The following is a 20993-nucleotide window of genomic DNA, read 5'->3' on the forward strand; positions in this document are numbered from 1 at the left end:
CATATAAAATAGAAAAATGAAATAAAGGCCAAAAAATAATGGGTAAATATAAACAACTAACCTCATCTCCCAAAATTATTAGCCTTGTACCGAAATTAGAAACAATACATGTATGTCTTCAAATCTACTTTAAGAACATATAACTTAATTTAGTAACATTACCTATGAAAATATATTTTTTTATACCCATTCTTGTTAACTTCTTTCTATTGTAGCTCATGAAAGTTTCCTTCTCATATTGCATGCATCAATTCAGTTGAAACTATATCTAAAATAGAAGGCTTCAGACTGAGCCCCCTAAGTTCAAGGAGGATAGATGGTTCTTATGACCTTTGCTGGCCTCATTATACTGTTGTCAGTTAAGCAATATCATCCTGCATTGCATTAGCAAACCACTACAATGTTTTCTAAAAAAGAAGTTTGTTACTGAATAACTCAAGTGTTTGATCATAATTGGTATAGATTGGTTTATATGTTTGATATTTGATCATCATCATTTTATGTCCATTTTTCCATGTTGGCATGGGTTGGCAGAGTCTCAAAAACATCTTGCTGCATCACACCATCTTTTGTAATCTTGCTTAAACAGTAACAGAGAAAAAAAACTCAGCCAGCTCTGTTGTTGGTATACTCTTTACTCTCTTTTACTTGTTTCAGTCATTTGACCGTGGCCATGCTGGAGCACCATCTTTAGTCGAGCAACTCGACCCTGGGACTTATTCTTTGTAAACCCAGTACTTATTCTATCGGTCTCTTTTGCCGAACCGCTAAGTGACGGGGACATAAACACACTAGCATCGGTTGTCAAGCAATGCTAGAGGGACAAACACAGACACACAAACATACATGCACGCATATATATATACATATATACGACGGGTTTCTTTCAGTTTCCATCTACCAAATCCACTCACAAGGCTTTGGTCGGCCCGAGGCTATAGTAGAAGACACTTGCCCAAGATGCCATGCAGTGGGACTGAACCTGGAACCATGTGGTTGGTAAGCAAGCTACCTACCACACAGCCACTCCTGCGCCTATATTATAATTTCACACATGGCTTCTATGGCTTGGTGTCTTTTCCATCATCAACTATTTTACAGGGGAGGGGCATTTTATCATTTCACCAGTGTTAAAGGAGTTTTCCTCTATCCTGCATTGTGACTGTTTGTTGCTTTTTTTCACCATGATTTTTAAAGCTGAATGTTCTTCTAAACACAAATCACTTTACTGCATAGATTGGGTACATCTTATAATGCTACTGACACTAGAAAAATTATCCTCGATAAAGCTAAAGCATTTCTAGGTTGTCTCCATTTTGTTCCTTCTGTTTAAGCAAGGATTTTGAAAAATGTGAAAAAAATATAAAGAAATAAAATACATGTACACACATAAATATGAAAGAGGACTTCACTTTCATTTCATCCGATTTATTTTTCTATGTAGACTGTGTGATATTTGTATTATCTTTTATTTCATATTTATCTATTTATTTTTTTTGTACAAAGTGAAGAAAGTATCTCAATAGAAACATTTTTCTCTGTGTTTACAGTTTCGATACCTATCATCATTATAACCTCTATCATGCAATTGCTCAGACATTACATCTTGTACACTTTAATTATATTCATCTAAAAAAAAAAAAACAATCATCCCTACTTAGTAGTAATCAAGTATCAACTGTGTGGAATATAGTCAAGAATAAAATTAATTTGTCTTTCAATGCTTTGTAAATGAAATACATAAGTCTCTCAATAAGTATTCTCACAGCAAGATAACATTCCACAAGCTTAAGGATTACCATGTATACATGCATGTTTGTGCACTGATATAAATATGCTGCATTGATCATGGCTGTTTTCATTTAGATGGCTGACAATAACCTTTTGCTGTACGATGATCTGCATACAGGACATACCAGTGGAGCAGAATCTCTCATAAAAGATTCAAATGTCTCTAGGCAGGTTTTATGGAAAATATGGGAACATGACAAAAGCAAAGCTACTCGTTTTGGTGAATTTGAAGTGTACGGTATTCCAGAAAGATCCTGAGATTTGCACTCCAAATCAAATATAGAGTTTGTTTCAGGAATTGGTCCATTATCAACAGTTATTGAAGTAACACAAATGGGACAGTCCAAATGTTCACGTTGTAGAGCCTGTAAAAAAAGAGATTGTTTTTTAAAAAGTAATTTAAACTTATATTCTCTTAGTGATACCTAAGTCTTAGATGATTTGTTATTAAAAAAATTATAATTGAAAGCCCTATACTTTAAATCACACAAAGCACAAAAATAAATGTCTCAGGCACTTTTAGCAGTATGCTCTTCAATTTTTCAGTCATTAACTTCATCTTTATAGATTGATTTTAATTACCTTTTCTTAATATTTACATCTACATTACATTTATATTTCTAAGCATCATTAAGTATCTTATTCTCTGATGTGGTGCTCCAGCATGACCACAGTCCAGTGACTGAAACTAGTAAAGGGATAGTATTAGAATGGATTTGAAATAACAATCTTTATTAATAAATTAGGAGTCTTATCCACTGATGCATATACTAGTAGTGAAGAAGAGTATTATTACTTTTGGTTTCTTACTTTGGATCTAGTCTGGTATTACGAGGGTGAGTCAAAAAGTAATGCCATTTTGTTTAGGACAGGCATAATTACCAACACAGGAACATGTATCATACATTAAAATGAAGCTGGTCCTCTGTGGATCACATCCCTACTTTTCAACATAGTCACCATTTCTCACAATAGCTATATTCCACTTTGAACGAGAGCTTGTATCCCTGCCCCGTAAAATTCTGTTGGCTGTTCTTTGAGCCACTTCTTCACAACAGTTTTCACTTCCTCATCACTGGAATAATGTTTGCCTCTCAAACCCTCTTTCATGGGGCCAAAGAGATGATAGTCTGAAGGCACTAAATCAGGTGAATATGGAGGATGCGGTAAAGTTTTCCACCCAAATGAGACCATTGTCTCTCTTGTCCTGATGCTCGTGTGTGGTTGAGCATTGTCATGCAGAAGGAGGACATTGTCAATTGGCAAGTTGGGTCTTACTCATCGGATTCTTGCTCTGAGCCTCATTAGGGTCTCAATATAGGCCTCAGAGTTTATTGTTTTTCCTTTTGGCAGAAAATTGACCAGAATGACACCTTGAGCATCCCAAAAGACAGACGCCATGATTTTACCAGCTGACTTTTGCATCTTAAACTTTTTCAGTGGTGGTGACATAGAGTGACTTTTGCTAAAGAAAAGCACATGCCATATCAAGAAAATATACAAGGCATACTTCGATTGTTACTTAGGAGACCAGGATAAGTCATGGGCGCCTCATGTGTGTTGCCTTACATGTGTGAAGACATTGAGTGCCTGGTATCATGATATGGGATGTAACATGTCTCTAAAAGTTCATGTGCTTCACTCTCATTTGGATTTTTTTGTGGAAAATCTTGGTAATGTGAGTGATGAACATGGCGAAAGATTCCATCAGGATATTTCAGTGATGGAGCAATGATTCAAAGGAAAATGGAACTCTGGTATGTTGGCAGACTACTGCTGGGGTATAAAAAAAGATCACACTCCGCACAAGAGGCTTAGAAGGACAAAAGTTGTTTAAACTGACAGGTGTGTTTTTAATTCATAGCCAATATATGTTTTATTATACCAACTAAATTTTTGTTTTGTTTTTTGTAACTTTCAGCATTTGCAACGTTGTGTTCAGTATGCAATATTATGCAGTTTATTATAAAACATATGGTTCATGGTACAGGAAAACGGTGCCTAATCTGGAGAAATAAAGGTCAGAATCAGAATCAGGACAATCTTTTGACCCAGAAACAAGTCTTACTTCACTTGTACTTTTTTTGAACCTGAAATTTGTTGCACAGTGTAATCAGGCATTCAGCCATATGCAAACTGTAAGCAAGTGTCTTTCTAAAGGAGACATCTTAAATTTAGAATCTTACTCCCTGGAATGCAATGTTTACCTGAAAATAATTAGTATGGCTTGCTACATATGAATAGCATACAGTTGATCTAAACTAAAATTGTCTTGTTACTATTAAATGATATCGAATGTAACCCCACATACTATAAAATATAGTGTAATGGCACCTGGATCAAGATATTTGCAATCTGGTCAATCACTAATGTATTACATACAATGCAGTTTCTGAAGAATCCTGAGACTTATTTCTTTTTGTTGTTTTAGTCATGTTTATTTAACTCTGCTTACATTCTTCAAAGAGATTAAATAAAATATAAGCATTTTACAAATTTAATGCTCCTGGATACATTCCATATTCAATTCATTTTAATTAATTAAAATTTTGAAGTTGTGCCCCTTATTTTTTTAAAAATCAAAACTAATCATTTAGATTATGATTGTTCTCACCACTGAGTGTATAATTTTAATTAATTAAAATGTTTTTAGTTTATTACATCAAATTTTCTACTACCTAACTTTAGCAGAAAGTTGTCACTGACTGAGTTTATAGCGTATCAAGCCACCTGTCAAAAATGAAATAGAATAAGCTCAACTTATCCATGGACACTATATGGAAAGGTCACTCTCTGCATGACAATAGAGGTAATACAAAGGAGCATCTAGTTAGGAAGCATCAAATAAATTATTCCATTTGTTATGCAAGTATAACCAATGTTTATTTCATTCAAGTATGAGATAATAAATATTCATTGATTATTTAACACAATAAACCAATTCTGGAGGCAAAGGACAATATTATACATTATAGAGCACCACCATGTAATGCAATGATTATCTTTGAAATTCATTTTTCGATACTGTATGCTTTTATTATTTCAAAATTATTTTCAAAAAGATCTTTCAAAACTTTTCATCTTTCTGAAATTATTCTTCAGGAGAATTTTATGACTTGAAATTATTTTGCTAATGTTCTACTCACCTTTGATTTGATCTTTTTCCATTCTTCCAAGCCAATCTGGCAGTGATTGAAGGAATTAAACAGTTGACGGTGTGCTGCAATACTCTGATCCATTTCCTCCAAGAATTCATCAACACCAATATCGTAACTTTTAAGTGTCTTGTCGACAATTTCTTCCAACTATTAGAAATAGAAAGAATAAATAACAGCATGACAGACAGCAGGTCAAAAGAATGACAACCAACTGCGTGAGATGACAAAGTCTACACACATATGCACACTCACACTTCATATGTGTACATGTGTGTGTGTGTCTGTCTGTTGGTTTGTGTACCTGTGTGTGTGTGTGTGTGTGTGTGTGTGTGTGTGTGTGTGTGTGTGTGTGTGTGTGTGTGTGTGCACACGCACGCACATATATGTGTGTGTGTATGTTGTGCTACTCAGTTAGTTTTTGCCTGAAGCAATATTACCCAAAACCTAAGTTTAGTATATATATATCTAAAAGTTCTATTTACCTTTTTTTCAAAAAATCGTCTTCTCAAGATAGGATTGTTTGGTGGTGTTGTTTCTCTTAATTTTGTGTACCATTTGCGGACAACATAACCCCGCCATGCTGCTTGAATTCTGTCAGCAATGTTAATATGTAAATAACAACATTTAATTATCTGGATAGCATTGAAACCATCATCAGTATTATCAATATCACTTTCATCATCATCAATTCTATCATCATCATCATTATTTTCGGGGAGCAGCTTCTTTCAGCTGTTTTCATAATTGTGCTGACCCTAAAAACAAACTACCTACATTTCATAGCTATTATATTAACGAACCGATTAAATCTAATAATCATTGAAGAATTTAGAGCAGCTTTCTTTCAACTTTATAAACCAGTTGAAGGCAAACTGAGATTTAAAACAATTTACCATGTATTCTGATGTAGCAGCGCACACCTTTGTAGACCCTCCGACAAGGTAGCCAATGCAGCTGATGTTCAGCTTCAACTTTTGCATATTGTTGACGAGTGGAAAAATGGGAATAGAAAAATTTTCAGAAGGTGATACACTTTCTTTGAGTTGATTAAACAAGGATGCCCAATCACTGCTAAGGTACAAGATTAAAACAGTGATGTATTTAAAGGCCAGAATTGAAAATCTCTCATCATCCACATTTGTCTCATTCCCTCAAACACTACACACAAGACTTTGCTCAAGACTTCAGAAATGAGAAAAGGCTTGTGTAGTATGAGGGATTTTCAATTCTGGCCTTTAAAAACATCACTGTTTTAATCTTGTACCTTAGCAGTGATTGGTCATCCTTGTTTAATCAACTCAAACAAAATGTATTACTGGTTCTAAAAGTTCAACATATAATCATTTAAAAGTTTTTAAAAAAATGGCATCTAGCATTTAGTACTATGGCTCAGATGATGTACTCACGTACATGGTTGCATTTTTGTGGTAGTGCTGTTTTCTACCTTCGTGTATTACCCTGGTCTCATATTGTTGCTGTCGACACATTGGACATGACTTCCTGTTACTGAATTTCTCAAAAGCCTGGAGACAAGTCTATTATGTAATAATATAAAAGGTATTATTCAGACCTCTGCCCATTGAATATGAAGTGTTTATATATAATTTTGTTTAGAAACAAATTCCATTTTGAAAAAGAATATGAACAGCCTCACATCAAACTTCTTAATTATCTGGAAAACCATCTTGAATATAAGCAGTGTGTGATTATTCAATAATCTCTCCTAAATGAAGATCATCATGCAAAAAGAAGAATCTTCAACTTTGGCTTCTAAGGCACAATTATAAAGAATATGGCTATGAAGCTATGATGCTAGAATGCTTCATGAAGTAAATTCTTTTATAGATGTTCTGCTTTGGCCTTAGTGAAAACATCATCATACATTTCTTTATTTGGCTAATCTTTATATATAAAAGTGAAGTTGTGTGATAGTCTGTCTACTCCGATTTAGATTCCTAACTACTCCCACATTTTGCGGTGCAGTTTAACCAAAAGCGGGTATCTTATAGTTGTGATTCATATCAAGCCCTTCTGGGTATTAGCGCGCGTCTACGATGAGTCTACGATTTAAAAAAAATTTACCATCATTTTTCCGCATTTTTAATCTCTGAAAATGCTTATACAGTTATTTCCCTTACAAACCCGAGCAACGCTAGGTGATACTGCTAGTATTTAATATAGTATTTCTCTTTTGCTATTGAGTAATAATTTATAAAATCTTTAAAAAAAGTTACACCAGCAATTTGTACCAAATATGTTTACATCATTTAGGAAACTTGATGTAAAACCTTAGAAAATGTATGTTGTTTTGCCTTGCATTGGGATTTGGTATTTAAAAATAAAATGAAACCTAATATAATGCTAATAAATCTTCAGTTATATGTATATGATATCAAATGTTACAAATTTTAACACATTATCACCAGTAATTAAAAATTCAGTTGCTTAAGTCTGCTTGAGTAAAGCTAACCAGAGTTACTCACCAAAAATATTAATTGCATTGCTTCCTGGAGAGAGATTAACTATCTGAAGTGACATGAAATTATAGACATATCAAATCTGTTTTGAATAATTATAGTTACCTTATGGAAGACGTGTGAACAAGAAAGCAGCACCTGAAATACATAACAGAGATAATACACACAGATTCATCCAATGATTACTCATCAACTCAAGTTTTGCTGATCAATTTATTCATATATTCTAACTACTACTACTACTACTACTACTACTACTACTACTACTACTACTACTACTACTACTACTACTACCACTACTACTATTGCTGCTGCTGTTGTCCTAATAATCCTTTCTACTGGAAGTACAAGGCCTCAAATTTGGGGAAGGGATTAAGTCAATTACATTGACTCCAGTGCTCAACTGGTACTTATTTAATCGACCCCCAAAGGATGAAAGGCAAAGTTGACCTCAGCAGAAGCTGCTGCTTTCATAATAATAATATTAACATTGAATTCTTACTTAGACTGAGGCTAGAAAATTTATACACAAAGAGAAAGTGACTGTGTAACGTTCATAACTGACTGAAGGGTTGGCAGAATTGTTAGCAGGCCAGGTAGAGTACTTAGTGGCATTTCATCCATCTTTACATTCTGAGTTCAAATTCCGCTGAGGTCAACTTTGCCTTTTATCCTTCCAGGGTCAATAAAATACCAGCTGAACAATGGGGTCGAGGTAATCGACTTACCCACTTACCCAAAACTTGCTGGACTTGTACCAAAATTTGAAACCATTACTATTACTATTATTACTTAAGATATCGCACAGTATTCAATACCATGATGTTGTTGATCGAAGATATTGTGTTTACCAAGGGTTTGTACTGACTGTCAAGTCATAACAAGGACTTCAAACAGACAGTACTTTATACAATATGCATGTAGTTCTAGGTGAAGCTGATTTTTGCAATACACATAGATTGTAGGGTATTTCTAATGTTTCCAGATGTTTCTTCAGACAACCTTTACGTTTGACTCTCAGAGCTACCACATCTTGGTGATCTCAATTCTCAGATCTCCATATTTATCAATCTTTTCTCTTTCTTTCAAAATAATATGCTGATCTCCTGGCACTGCCACATCAGTTATTTGGTACTCTTGTTTGTCCCTCTTAAAGGTTACTATGTCAGGCCTTTGATGTTCTAACACCTTGTCTGTCTGGAAGTCAAAGTCCTAGAGGATCTTTGCCTTCCTCTTTTCATTCATTACTTTTTTCAATGTATGTTGGTACCAAGCACCTGTTGCCTTGTATCCATACTTCTGGCATAGTAGCCAGAGAAGGTTTTGGCTACCTTGTTGTGTCTCTGCTTTATTATTATTAACGCAGTAAGCTGACAGAACTGTTAGCATGCAATATGAAGTGCTTACTGGCATTTTGTCTGTATGTCTGTACATTCTGAGTTCAAATTTCACTGCCTTTCATTGTTTCTGGATTGGTAAATTAAGTGTGAGTTGAGCACTGGGGTTGGTGTATTTGTCTAGTACCAAGATTTCTGGCCTTGTACCTATAATAAACAAGATTATGCTACTGCTGCTGCTGCTGATGATGATGATGGTCGTCATTGTCGTCATACAAATGGGAAAATTCAATGAACTATACTCCTCTCCTTTCCACTTGGAGAGTAATGCAAGGTTTTGAAATCATGGCGATGCCAATTTGTAAAAATAGAACAGTATCTTACAAGATGGTTCATTTACAAAGGATAAGTCTACAATTTTGTTTCTCAGGAGCAATATTGTCTCAATTCCAACTTGAGAGCAAGTTAATTTTGCTGTTGGAACACTACCTCTTTCTTGTTGGCAATCTCTGGCCTCAATTCTTTGATTTTTTGGTTCAAATTAGCCAGCTGATGACAATACACGTCAGAATTAATGGTCTCGTTTTGTAGGAGAAGCTTATAATAAATAATACTTTTATGATCCCACCAAATACAAAGTATAGCTTTTTTGTCATGGATATTCATCTTTAGTTGCTATTTTGGGGGATCTTTACACAAACTCTAGGATCTTTTACACACATTTCCATACACAATCCATTTTTCATCTCCAGTCACAAGTTGTTTCAAAAAAGGCATGCTCTCGTTCTGTTTCAAAAGTATATCACAAACGGAATACCAGTCCAAGCAATTCTTTTCTGAGAGTTTGTGAGGGACCCATACATTATAGCGTGAAATGTATCCTAGCTTCACTAGGTATTCATGAGCGATACTTCTAGAAACCCAACTCCTCTGCAAGTTCTCTAGTTGTGATATTTGAGTTTTCTTCAATTTTTGCCTTCAAAACATCTTCATCCAATTTTGAAGATCTTCCACTGTGACTGTCATCTTCAAACCTAAACTCTCCAGCTTTAAATTTTGCAAACCACCTTCAAACAGTTGATTAACCTACAGCAGCATCATCATAAACTTCACAAATGTTTTTGCAAGACTTTGCAGAATTTTTTCCTTTTAAAAAAACCGAAAAGCATGACAGAGTGAATAGAAAATGTTTGGTTATCTATTTCAAATGTTAATAAGGAGTAACAAGAATGAAAGATAAATCTATTTTTAGTCAGGAACAAAGAAGAGATGCACTACCACTTCAAGCAATGCCAAAGTTTTAACTGTGTTACATTTCAGGTGTGTTCAATGAAATGTTAAGAAATTTAGCTTAAAAATACTCAGAACTTTCCAGACAACCTTATAGTACCTTATTTATTATGTGTCTGAATTTTCGAAATTTAGTTCAAGGAATTAAGACATTTAAGGACAGAATGAAACAGCTACATCAAAACGATTAGCTAAGATTTTCAAGTCTGAAAAATATTAAAAAAAACATCACTATTTATAAAATATTTGTTCTTAAATCAACAAACTTGAGATTCTTCTCCAAAATTTTCTTTACAGATAACACATGGTTGACAAGAATCATGTCTTGAGTTAGATTTCTCTTTTACAGTCTTCCAGTCAAATTCTGATAACCGTTTTGCTGGGCATTCAACAATACCAAGTTTCTGGGCTACAAAAGATGAAATTATAATTATAGTGGATATAAATGTTGCTTTGTTGGATGATTTCTCCAGTCACATTTTGCATTATATAGAAAGGGAGGAGAGAGAGTAAAAGTGAGGTACAGAGAGAGAGTTAATATAAGAGGTGCAGGATGAGTGCACATACTTGGTTTGGTGGCAGGTAAAGAGTAAAAGAACACTACACACACAGAGAGTGAGAAATAATCATAAAGATAGAGTGGGGAGAGGGAGCAAATGACAGATTAGTTATAGGAGATATTATTCAAATGAGAAATTTTTAAATTTATTTTTATTTTAAGGTAATTAACATTTTTTTTCACAATTAGTATTCATTTCATAATTTTGTATAAGTAACAAGAAATTATATATGAAAGTTAAATTATAATATTGTATGTAAGCCATATTTCTTGATGAGACAAAAATATATTTCCAAAGTTATGCATCATATGATAGGCAATACTCTCATCTAAAGACATATGCATATGCACATGTGTATGTGCACGTGTGTGCACATGTGTATGTGCATATGTGTGTGTGTTATAATGTAGGCACACAAAGCAGTGTTGTGAAAGAAACAAACTTAGATCAGTTCAAATATGTTTGGGACATATCTGATCTGTAAAAATATCATTTTTATTGTGGTTTGCCAAGGAAACATTTCTTGCATCAGAGAACAGCCATTTAAAGTGCTCCCTGTGGACTGATGAATGCATCTCAAGCTCCTTAACTATTGTCAGCACTGGATTCCAAGCAGGATAACCCTGAAATGACTTTGGAAATCATAGCTTCCTTATAGAAAATCAGTAGAAAATATTCACTAACTGCAGCAAATGGCCACCAGGCTTGAACAAATTATATAGAAGGCTTGCAAAGTAGTGTTGCAGGATAAACAAGACTTTAGATCAGTCTGAATATGTTTGGAACATATTTCATCATCATCATCATCATCATCGTTTAACGTCCGCTTTCCATGCTAGCATGGGTTGGACGGTTCAACTGGGGTCTGGCAAGCCCGAAGGCTGCACCAGGCCAGTCAGATCTGGCAGTGTTTCTACAGCTGGATGCCCTTCCTAACGCCAACCACTCCGAGAGTGTAGTGGGTGATTTTATGTGCCACCAACACAGGTGCCAGACGAGGCTGGCAGACGGCCACGCTCGGATGGTGTTTTTTATGTGCCACCGACACAGGTGCCAGATGAGGCTGGCAGACGGCCACGCTCGGATGGTGTTTTTTATGTGCCACCGACACAGGTGCCAGACGAGGCTGGCAGACGGCCACGCTCGGATGGTGTTTGTTACGTGCCCTCAGCACGGAGGCCAGTCGATGCGGTACTGGCTACGGTCACATTCAGATGGTTTTCTTATGTGCCACCGGCACTGGTACCATAAAGGATACAAATAGGATACAAATTCCATTGATGTACATCTATTTTGATTTGGTTTTGATTTTGATTTTCACTTGTCTCAACAGGTCTTCTCAAGTGTCACAATAAGGAAGGTATGCACAGGTGGACTGACTACGTCCCAGGTGGTAAAAAGTGATCCTTTCAATTTTATATCCTAATCACGAGTAAAAGTGTTCTCTTGATCTAATATTATCTTCACTTGTTTATTAACTGCTTTAAAAAGAGTACTGGGTGCATTTTATCAAGGCACTGGCACTACTGAATTTTTGCATCCTGTAAGACTAAAAAATCATAGGATAGTGGACATTTTAATCATCACTATTCTATGATGGATTTGTTTGCTCAAGGGAAGTGACCAAGAGGTTGTCTAAAAGAGGAATTGATGATTGAAGAATGAGGATGATTGAGTGGAGCTGGCAAGAGAGTGATGGTAGAAATAAAGTGATTGGGGTGAAAGGGTAATAGAGAGTGATGAAGTGATGGATAGTAACAGAGAAGGACAATGGTCTGTGTAAGTGATGGGTGTCAAGAACAAGTGACTTGAAGAAGAGGGACTCATGACAAATAGTATAAAAGGGCTGACATCAGGGAGTTCTGGGTACTACCAATTTTACTAACACTTGCCACATAATAGTGGATAGAAAATAAGTTGGATGAAGAGAAAAAGAGAATTATAGAGAGATGGGTGATAGAGAGATGGAAGCTAGAAAGATGAGCAATACACTATATGAGTGGTAGAGAGACGAGTAGTAGGGAAATGAAAGAGCATCAAAGAGGCAGGAAAAGCAGCAGACGCAACAAGTACACACTGAGTGAGAGACCTAAAACATGCACACACACACACACTTCCTGGTCTCCAGTACTATCACTATTTTTAACATTTGATTTACCACACTTACATGAGGTTAGGTCTTCTCCAGCATTCCATGTTACCTATTGACATAATTCTTAATCATCACTTTCTTGAGATGTTGCACCACTTTATGCTAAGTCTTCCTTGGTCTCATTCTTCCACAGGTTTCATACAGGTTTCTTTTTTTATCTAACTGTCAACCTTCATGCTAATCACAAGCTCATTTCAGCACACATCTCCCTCTTATACATTGTATCTGATTTCACTTATAGCCAGTTTTTGTCTTGGTTAATCTACACCTCATTGTTAACACACACTAATATTAAGGAGCCAGTGGAGCATATTCACCTTATAATTTCGTCCAGCTTCTGCAAGTCTCCCATATTCAGGATCCATGTCTCACTATTTTACATCAAGTTCACACAGTAGCATCATGCAATCTGCCTTTCACTTTGAGAGAGAAAACCTTTGCTGCTAGCAGAAGTGTAATAGCATCTCAAATTTTCTCCAGCCTGTTGTTACTCAAACGTCTATACTTTCAGAACAGCCACCTCCATTACTAATTAGGTCACCTACCTATGTCCAGAGCTTTCTGGACATTTGACAAAATCAATTTACAATGTGCCTTTAATGCTTATTATCTTTGTGTATATACCACAAATCATGTTCACCTTCTCCATTAATCTGCCAGTGATTTCATTGGCAGGCTAATTTGCTTCCATAGTTTACATGGAGTACAATGCAAGGAATTTAGATGAATATATTATTGAGGCATTGTTTTATGGGTGGATACCTTTCTTATTGCTAACCCTAAACTTATTTTCAAGTTAGTAATCTTTTATTTTATGTCTTTGAAAGTGTGAAGCAAATGGATAATTTGGAGATAAAATTGTCAATAATATCACCACTCATAGCAACTCTCATGGAGCACAAATGTTAAAAAAAGACAGACACACACACACTCACACACACATAGAATTAATCTGCAAAGTTAATTTCAATACTTGCCAAGTGAAAGTGATGGAGCCGCATCAAGTACATATTCAGTTTGTACCTTCTCAAAGGGGAATTTTGGAAGCTTGGTAGAGGACTGTCCTTTTTGTCAAGAGATCACATTGAAAAGAAAGCAATACCAAGAATTAAAGCCAGTGGCTAAAAGATTAAAAAAATTTTTTGTTCTTAATGGCATATTGCACATTTTCTACATTAACTGATTAGCATTTGTTGACAAATACACTACATACAGAACATATATTCAGTTATTATTATCCCAAGTATTTTTACTTTTCTAGTAGTTCTAAGGAGAGGGAAAACTGGAGGTAAAACATGTGCAGTTCTGGTCTTGTACAATTATAGCAGCTGAGTAAATAGTGCTGTAGTTAGAAGTGTGATAGAAGGATAAGTGCTATGAAGATGAGTTTTGGAGGCTTGATTGGGTATGGGGGGTCATAGACATAAATTATATACCTTTAGGACCTCATTTTTGCTGAAGGGCAGAGGTTTTCTCAAGCCTAGAAAATTGCCAATCATCTCAATCCTTAGTTCCCTCCCCCACATAAGGAGGACTTCACAACTTCACCCCACATCTTCCTGGGTGTCATTCTTCCACAAGTTCTATCCACATCCAGCGATCAGCACTTCTATGTGCAGTTTTTCTCATCCATATGCATCACATCACCATACCAGCACAGTTTTCTCTCTTGCACTCCAGATTTGATGCCACTTATGCACAATTTTTCTCTCAAGGCATTTACACTTTATCACACATGTACACTGACACTGCACATCCAGTGGAGCATGCTAGTTTTGTTTCTTTGTAGACTACACATGTCTTCTGAGTTTACATTTCACTGCCATACAGTATAATTGTCCATACACAAGCATCATACAATCTGCCTTACACTCTTAGAGAAACCTTTTGTTACCATCAGACATAATAGCCTTCTGAACTTTCTCCAGCCAATTCATATTCTAGAAACTATACTTTCAGAACATCCTTCTCCACTGCTAATTAGGTTACCTAGGTAACAGAAACTATCTCCTACCTCTAAGGATCCTCCTGGACATTTGAAAAAATATGTTTCCTAGTTGCTCTTAGTATTTATCACTCATACACATCTTCCACAAAGTTTATCTTCTTGTGACTCTACTGCACCTCTTTTGTGTCCATAGTTTGCACAGAGTACACTGAAGGGAATTTTTACCTGCTCCTTTTCAACATACCGAACAAGGCTATTTTCTTGAAGGAATTAGCATACTATCTGTTTCCTGCTTATAAGAATTATAGTCTTTGCTAAGTTAACATTAAGGCTCTTTGATTCCAGGTTTTGCTTCCATGCCTGGGAGTTCTTTTATAATGCTACAACAGATTCAACAATAAAAACGGTCATCAGCATAAAGGAGTTCTCATGAACAACTAGTCTAAAATTCCTCAGTTCTGGTCTGGAGGACTATGATAAATAGAACTGAAAGCCAAACCATGGTGGACTACTTCTACAGTAAATTTATTGAACTACTTGATGCTAACTCTTAAGTTACTGACAGAGTAACCATCAGATCAAGGAGCAAGAGGTAATATTGAAGGCTTTCTCCAGATTGACAAAAGCCAAATGAAGTAGTTTACTTTTGGCTAAACACCTTTCCTGAAATTGCCTTACTAGGAAGAGGATATCAGCAGTACTTCTCCCTGTCACAAAGCCAAACCGCATTCTTATCTAGTCTAACTTTCACCATAATTAAGTGACCTACAACTTTGTAACTTTCATACTGCTGGTCCAGCAAATTCATACTGCTGTAATTATTTATTCCTTTCTTAAATATTTCCTTTACCCTTGCAATAGTGTATTTAATACCACTACATCAGTTATTGGGTATGATATCTTCCTGTACAACTTGATTAACTCTACAGATGACCAGGCTGTATCTCATTCTGCCAGATAGTTTAAGCATTTCTGAAGTAACTTCTGATAGACCAGGGGCTTTTTCTAGTGCAATAATTAATTTTATATTAAGAAACTCAATAGTTTAAAATAATGTTATTCAGTTATGACTTACTAAGTCCAGTGTCAACCACTGCTTTGATATTCTTCTTTCTTGTCAGAGAGTAGAGTGGAGGAATTCTCGTAACTGTTTTATTCCCAGATGCCTTCAAACTTAAATGGTCTTGAATAGCTGCAGCAATTAAAGCTGCATTATAGTTTTGGGGCATCTAAAAAAAACCCAGAAACATATGTAGATATATAGATGTGTACATGTAAAATTGATAGCATTCCTATATTTTTCTTCTCCTCTTCTTAATTTTTACTGTTCTTCAGGGTATAACTTTTAACATTAGATCCTCTTCCATTTCTTTTCATTTGGCATATTTATTTTCATTGTACACACTCTTTGGTTATTATTAATTCATTTGAATTTTCTGCACTTTTTCCACTATGTTTCACTTGTATATCTAATATAATATTTGTTTGTCTCTACCTTAGAGCTTGGGAAAACACTAGCCCAGTCATATTGTCAAGTGATTACTGAAAAACATTTAAAATAGCGGAGATGTACTTGCATAGCAAGTGACCTGTTCTGAGATCGTGTGCTGGAACAAAAACAATTGCAGCACGGAAGGTGTTTATAAGCCATTTAAGAAACACCCCAAAACCGTTAAATTCACTTCAACATTTAAATTTAATTTGTCAAAATATTTTCGTCGTTTTGAGACCACAACTTGTTCACTGACAAAATTCCGTGCTGCATGGAATTTTGTCAGTGAACAGGTTGCGGTCTTGAAACGACGAAAATATTTTGACAAATTAAATTTAAATGTTGAAGTGAATCTAACGCTTTTTGTGTGTTTCTTAAATGGCTTATAAATACCTTCCACACTGCAACTGATTTAAAATAGCCATATACAAATTATAATATGCTTCTCAACTGGCAGTGTCTAAGGTTAGAAAATTGAAATATGGAGTCTTGCAGCTTACTTCACTTTTACTTGATATTTTGCTAAACATATTGAGCTATCAATCTATAATAAAACAGTCAAAACTTGAGAAGCCATAATTAGTGCTTTTACTGAATTTGTAATTGTTAAACCTGAAGAATTTTATAGAGATTGCATACTATCATTGGAAAAATTCTTGCTTCAAATGGATTTGATTTACACCAATTTTTTTTTTTTGCTGTTGTTATTTGTATCCTTTTTCATTCTACTTCTCAAAAACATTTTAGACACAACAGCCATGTAAATATTTGTCATCTTCATTGTCATTCTTATTCATCGAACATTGATTAATAACAGAGCTTAGGTTAATGTTTATAGAAGAAATTCCTTGAAGATTGTCGTTTTGATAGGAAATAAAAATGAGACAAAGTGGCTTGTACAAGCTTCCAAAAATGAGAAATATTTAGGATGATAAAAGAACAGAAAAAAAAAGAAAGAAAAAGACATGCAGTGTGTGTCCTTGGAAAGTTGGGTACTCAGTATATTAATCCAGAATAGCACAATGAGTGAAGGACTGCTAGATATATGACATGACCATTTGTGTATGCAACAACTCACTCTAATGTTCGTTACTCTATTACTTTATTTAGATTAGATATTGTCTTAGATTATACATTGTAGGATACATTGTTTTGAACTTATTTGTTGGTGCTTTGGTGGTGTTCATCATCATCATTTAACGTCTGTTTATCATGGGTTGAATAGCTTGACAGGAACTGGAAAAATCAGGGACTGCACCAGGCTCCACAATCTGTTTTGGCTTGGTTTCTACAGCTGGATGTCCTTCCTAATGCCAACTACTTTACAGAGTGTACTGGATGCTTTTTATGTGGCACCATCACCAGTACTTTTTATGTGGCATCAGCACCAGTGCTTTTCACGTAGCACTTGCACCCACACCAATGCACCTTAGTATTAGGATATCAATTTTGTTGTGGCGGATAGATCTTTTGGAGTACAGCAATATGTTGAAAATGTTTTTTGGTATCATATTTGCCAAAGGATAACTGAATGAATATCTGCTACGATTATACACATATGGGAAAACTTAAACTACCATTTAGTTTAGTACTACTTGTCAGGCATTTTGGGTGCCTTTACCAGAATTCCTTATGTTGCAAGCACTTAGAACTTATTTTCCAGCTTATGCATACCTTCTTCCTACCCAACCACTAGTTTTGGAGGCACCTGCAAAGAGTCGTGAATACTGCCTTTCTTCCGTACTGAAAGATTGAAAAAAATTCTTTGTAATACCATTTGAATTAAAAGTATGTGAGTTTTTTTTTTGTTTTTTTTTTTGTGGTATAGATACTACATATTCATTATTGATTTTATTGCTGGCAGTACAGCATAATCAATACTAAACTATATTAACTGCATATTGAGATATGGCAAAATCAAATGTTTTATTCCCACCGGAATCACCTGACTGATTTGTATTTGCCGAAGTTGTAGATCTTAAAGATTTAAATGCTATATAGCTTTTTTATTGCATCATTTTACAGATCGGTTATGAATTCAGGTATATTTTGTTTCTTATTTATTAGCAACAAAAGTTCTTATGAGTGTTGCACAAGATCTGGTCTGAAGCGTGTAGATATTTATTTCTTAGTGAGTTATTTGTAGAGCTTTAAACGATAGTTTTATATTTTATCCTTCTCGGGCTCTCTGGCTATTTAAAATGATTTTAAAAAAATTTTGTGGAGTAGGGAACAGTTCAACTTGAAGCATTATTTTATTTATTTGGGAACAATTGATTGATCAACCTGAAGTTTTATTTTATTAATTATTATTATTTGTGGATCTTTTCAGTTTGAAGGCCAGATTTTCCTAGTTAACTAAACAATTTGAAACTTCGTATACTGGTAGAATGTGTCAAAAGAAAACATAATTGTAAACCAAAATGAAAACGGAATTGTAATTTCTAAGTTTAACGTTGTTTAATAATTCGAATTTTAACCAATGGTATTCTTTCTTTCGACCTCATATTATTTACTGCCTCTCAAAATATTGTTACTGTGACGTAAACAGCTATTTTGTGATGTAGTTAACGTAAACATGTAAATAGACCTACAGATTCGTTTGTAACGTAAACATCCGCTCATCGTAAATAGCTAAATTCGCTTGGCATCGTACACAGCTTTTTCAGTTCCCTCGAATTATATTTGAAAGAAAATAAAAAGAAAAAGATTCATACGCATAAATATCCATCCTTAGACATCAGAAAATGAGTGTTTAAATTATTTTCCATTGTTTGCATTGCTTACACACACACACACACACATACATACATACACACATACTAAAATTACATCATTGGAGCAGTAATTTATTTATGTATTTTTTGTTATACAATTTATTTTAAAGCTGAATCCCTATCCTGCCATTAACCCCTTTCTTATAAAATAGTTGAAGAATCTGGGGTGTAGGTATTGGGCCAGTATTGGAACTTTTAACTTCTTGTTCTCTATCTTATGATCTCCGAAATTTAAGAATTATTGACTAGCACCCCCCCACTCAGCTCAAAACAATATCTGGGTATCGCGAATTTGGCAGCGCCACCTCTAGCCGAGCAATTATTCTGTGCTAATGCATTTTTTTGCTATTTTTTGGCTATAACTCTCTAAAAATGCTTATATAGTTATTTCCCTTACAAACCCGAGCAACGCTGGGCGATACTGCTAGTGCTATATAAATAAATACGATCCAGCGCTAACAGCTGTGTACTGGCACTCAATCAGGTGAGTAGCCTTGTGACCACTGCTGGATCACGTCTAGTTTCCCATTGCTTCATACACATATTCTACTTTAGAATAAAGGCATATTCTGAAATAACCTGATAACGTGCATGTGCACAACTACTGTTGGATCATATTCATATGATATTCATATAATTATATGTATAACTAGCAGTATCGCCCGGCGTTGCTCGGGTTTGTAAGGGAAATAACTATATAAGCATTTTTAGAGAGTTATAGCCAAAGATAGCAAAAAAATGCATTAAAAATGGAAAAAAAATGATGGTAAATTTTTTTTTTAAATCGTTGACTCATCGTAGACATTTTTAAAGAGTTACTTCCCTTTATTTAAAAAATATGCGTTAAAATGGAAAAAAATTATGGTAAATTTTTTTAAAATTGTAGACTCATCGTAGAAGCGCGCTAATACCCAGACGGGCTCGATATGAATCACGACTATAAGATACCCGAATTTGGTTAAACTGCACTGTAAAATGTGGGAGTAGTTAGGAATCTAAATCGTAGGAGACAGACACTCACACAACTTCACTTTTATATAAATAGATAGATATGGGAAACTCAGCAACTAATAGCTGTTACTGATCCTCAGAAACAATTGTTGTGATTTGTTATTAAAGTCTGTTCATTCCATTTTCTTGTCTTATAGATTTGTATATGAATTCTGCGTACACTAACAGATTTCCACATCCATAAGTGGTAAGAGGAGTAATCCTGGCATATGGTAGCCAATAACGGCAGAGAAGCTTTGAAATGTATGATATATATGTACACATATATTCTTTTATTCTTTTATTTGTTTCGGGCATTTGACTGCGGCCATGCTGAAGCACCGCCTTTGGTCAAACAAATCGACCCCAGGACTTATTCTTTGTAGGCCTAGTACTTATTCTATCGGTCTCTTTTGCCGAACCGCAAGAGTTGTTACGGGGAAGTAAACACATCAGCATTGGTTGTCAAGCGATGTTGGGGGGACAAACACAGACATAAACACACACACGCAGATATATACGACGGGCTTCTTTCAGTTTCCATCTGCCAAATCCACTTACAAGGCTTTGGTCGGCCCGAGGCTATAGTAAAAGACACTTGCCCAATGTGTCACGCAGTGGGACTGAACCCGGAACTATGTGCTTCGTAAGCAAGCTACTTACCACACATCCACTCTTAAGCCCATCGTATATATATATATATATATAAATATATACACACGACGGGCTTCATATATGTATATATATGAATGAGGAAAAGAAGAAAATGAAGAAATTGACATGCAGACATCAGTTTATTTAAAGATATTCAAATCCATATAATGAAATTCCAGTCCTACAGCCGTTTCGATATCCATTTAGTTCAATTACAGAAATTAAATTAAATTAATTTAATTTGATTTAAATTTTCATATCGAAACTGGTTAATTAGATATTTCATCAGGGAAAAATTTTAACAGTAATACTAATGGAATAAACGCTAGTAATGAAAGTAAATTTGGGATGTCAAGTGTACAAGGGA

General features: G+C 35.1%; 1 protein-coding gene across 1 annotated transcript; it reads right to left on the reverse strand.

Annotated features, from left to right (window-relative positions):
* Positions 1-1432: 1432 nt before the first annotated feature.
* LOC115212759 (RING finger protein 32-like) lies at positions 1433-17895 on the reverse strand. Its single transcript, XM_036503834.1, has 9 exons — positions 17880-17895; positions 15789-15942; positions 13743-13829; positions 10320-10462; positions 7532-7564; positions 6360-6484; positions 5432-5540; positions 4938-5096; positions 1433-2156 (listed from the first exon to the last, which is right to left on the reverse strand). Exons 2-9 carry the CDS (start codon positions 15940-15942, stop codon positions 1863-1865), a joined length of 1104 nt encoding a protein of 367 aa, XP_036359727.1. The 5' UTR covers positions 17880-17895; the 3' UTR covers positions 1433-1862.
* Between the last annotated feature and the right edge of the window lie 3098 nt (positions 17896-20993).

The sequence above is a fragment of the Octopus sinensis genome, linkage group LG6 (genome assembly GCF_006345805.1).
Source record: "Octopus sinensis linkage group LG6, ASM634580v1, whole genome shotgun sequence".
Classification (NCBI taxonomy): Eukaryota; Metazoa; Mollusca; class Cephalopoda; order Octopoda; family Octopodidae; genus Octopus; species Octopus sinensis.

Bases quoted from the DNA above. Each gene is read 5' to 3' on its own strand.
- LOC115212759 (XM_036503834.1), bottom strand. From the start codon at position 15,942: ATGCCCCAAAACTATAATGCAGCTTTAATTGCTGCAGCTATTCAAGAC. The intron at 5,541-6,359 runs GTACGTGAGTAC...CATTGCTGACAG, and splicing joins TACCACAAAAATGCAACCAT to AATTCAAGCAGCATGGCGGG. The intron at 2,157-4,937 runs GTGAGTAGAACA...CTTTTTTTACAG, and splicing joins GGAAAAAGATCAAATCAAAG to GCTCTACAACGTGAACATTT.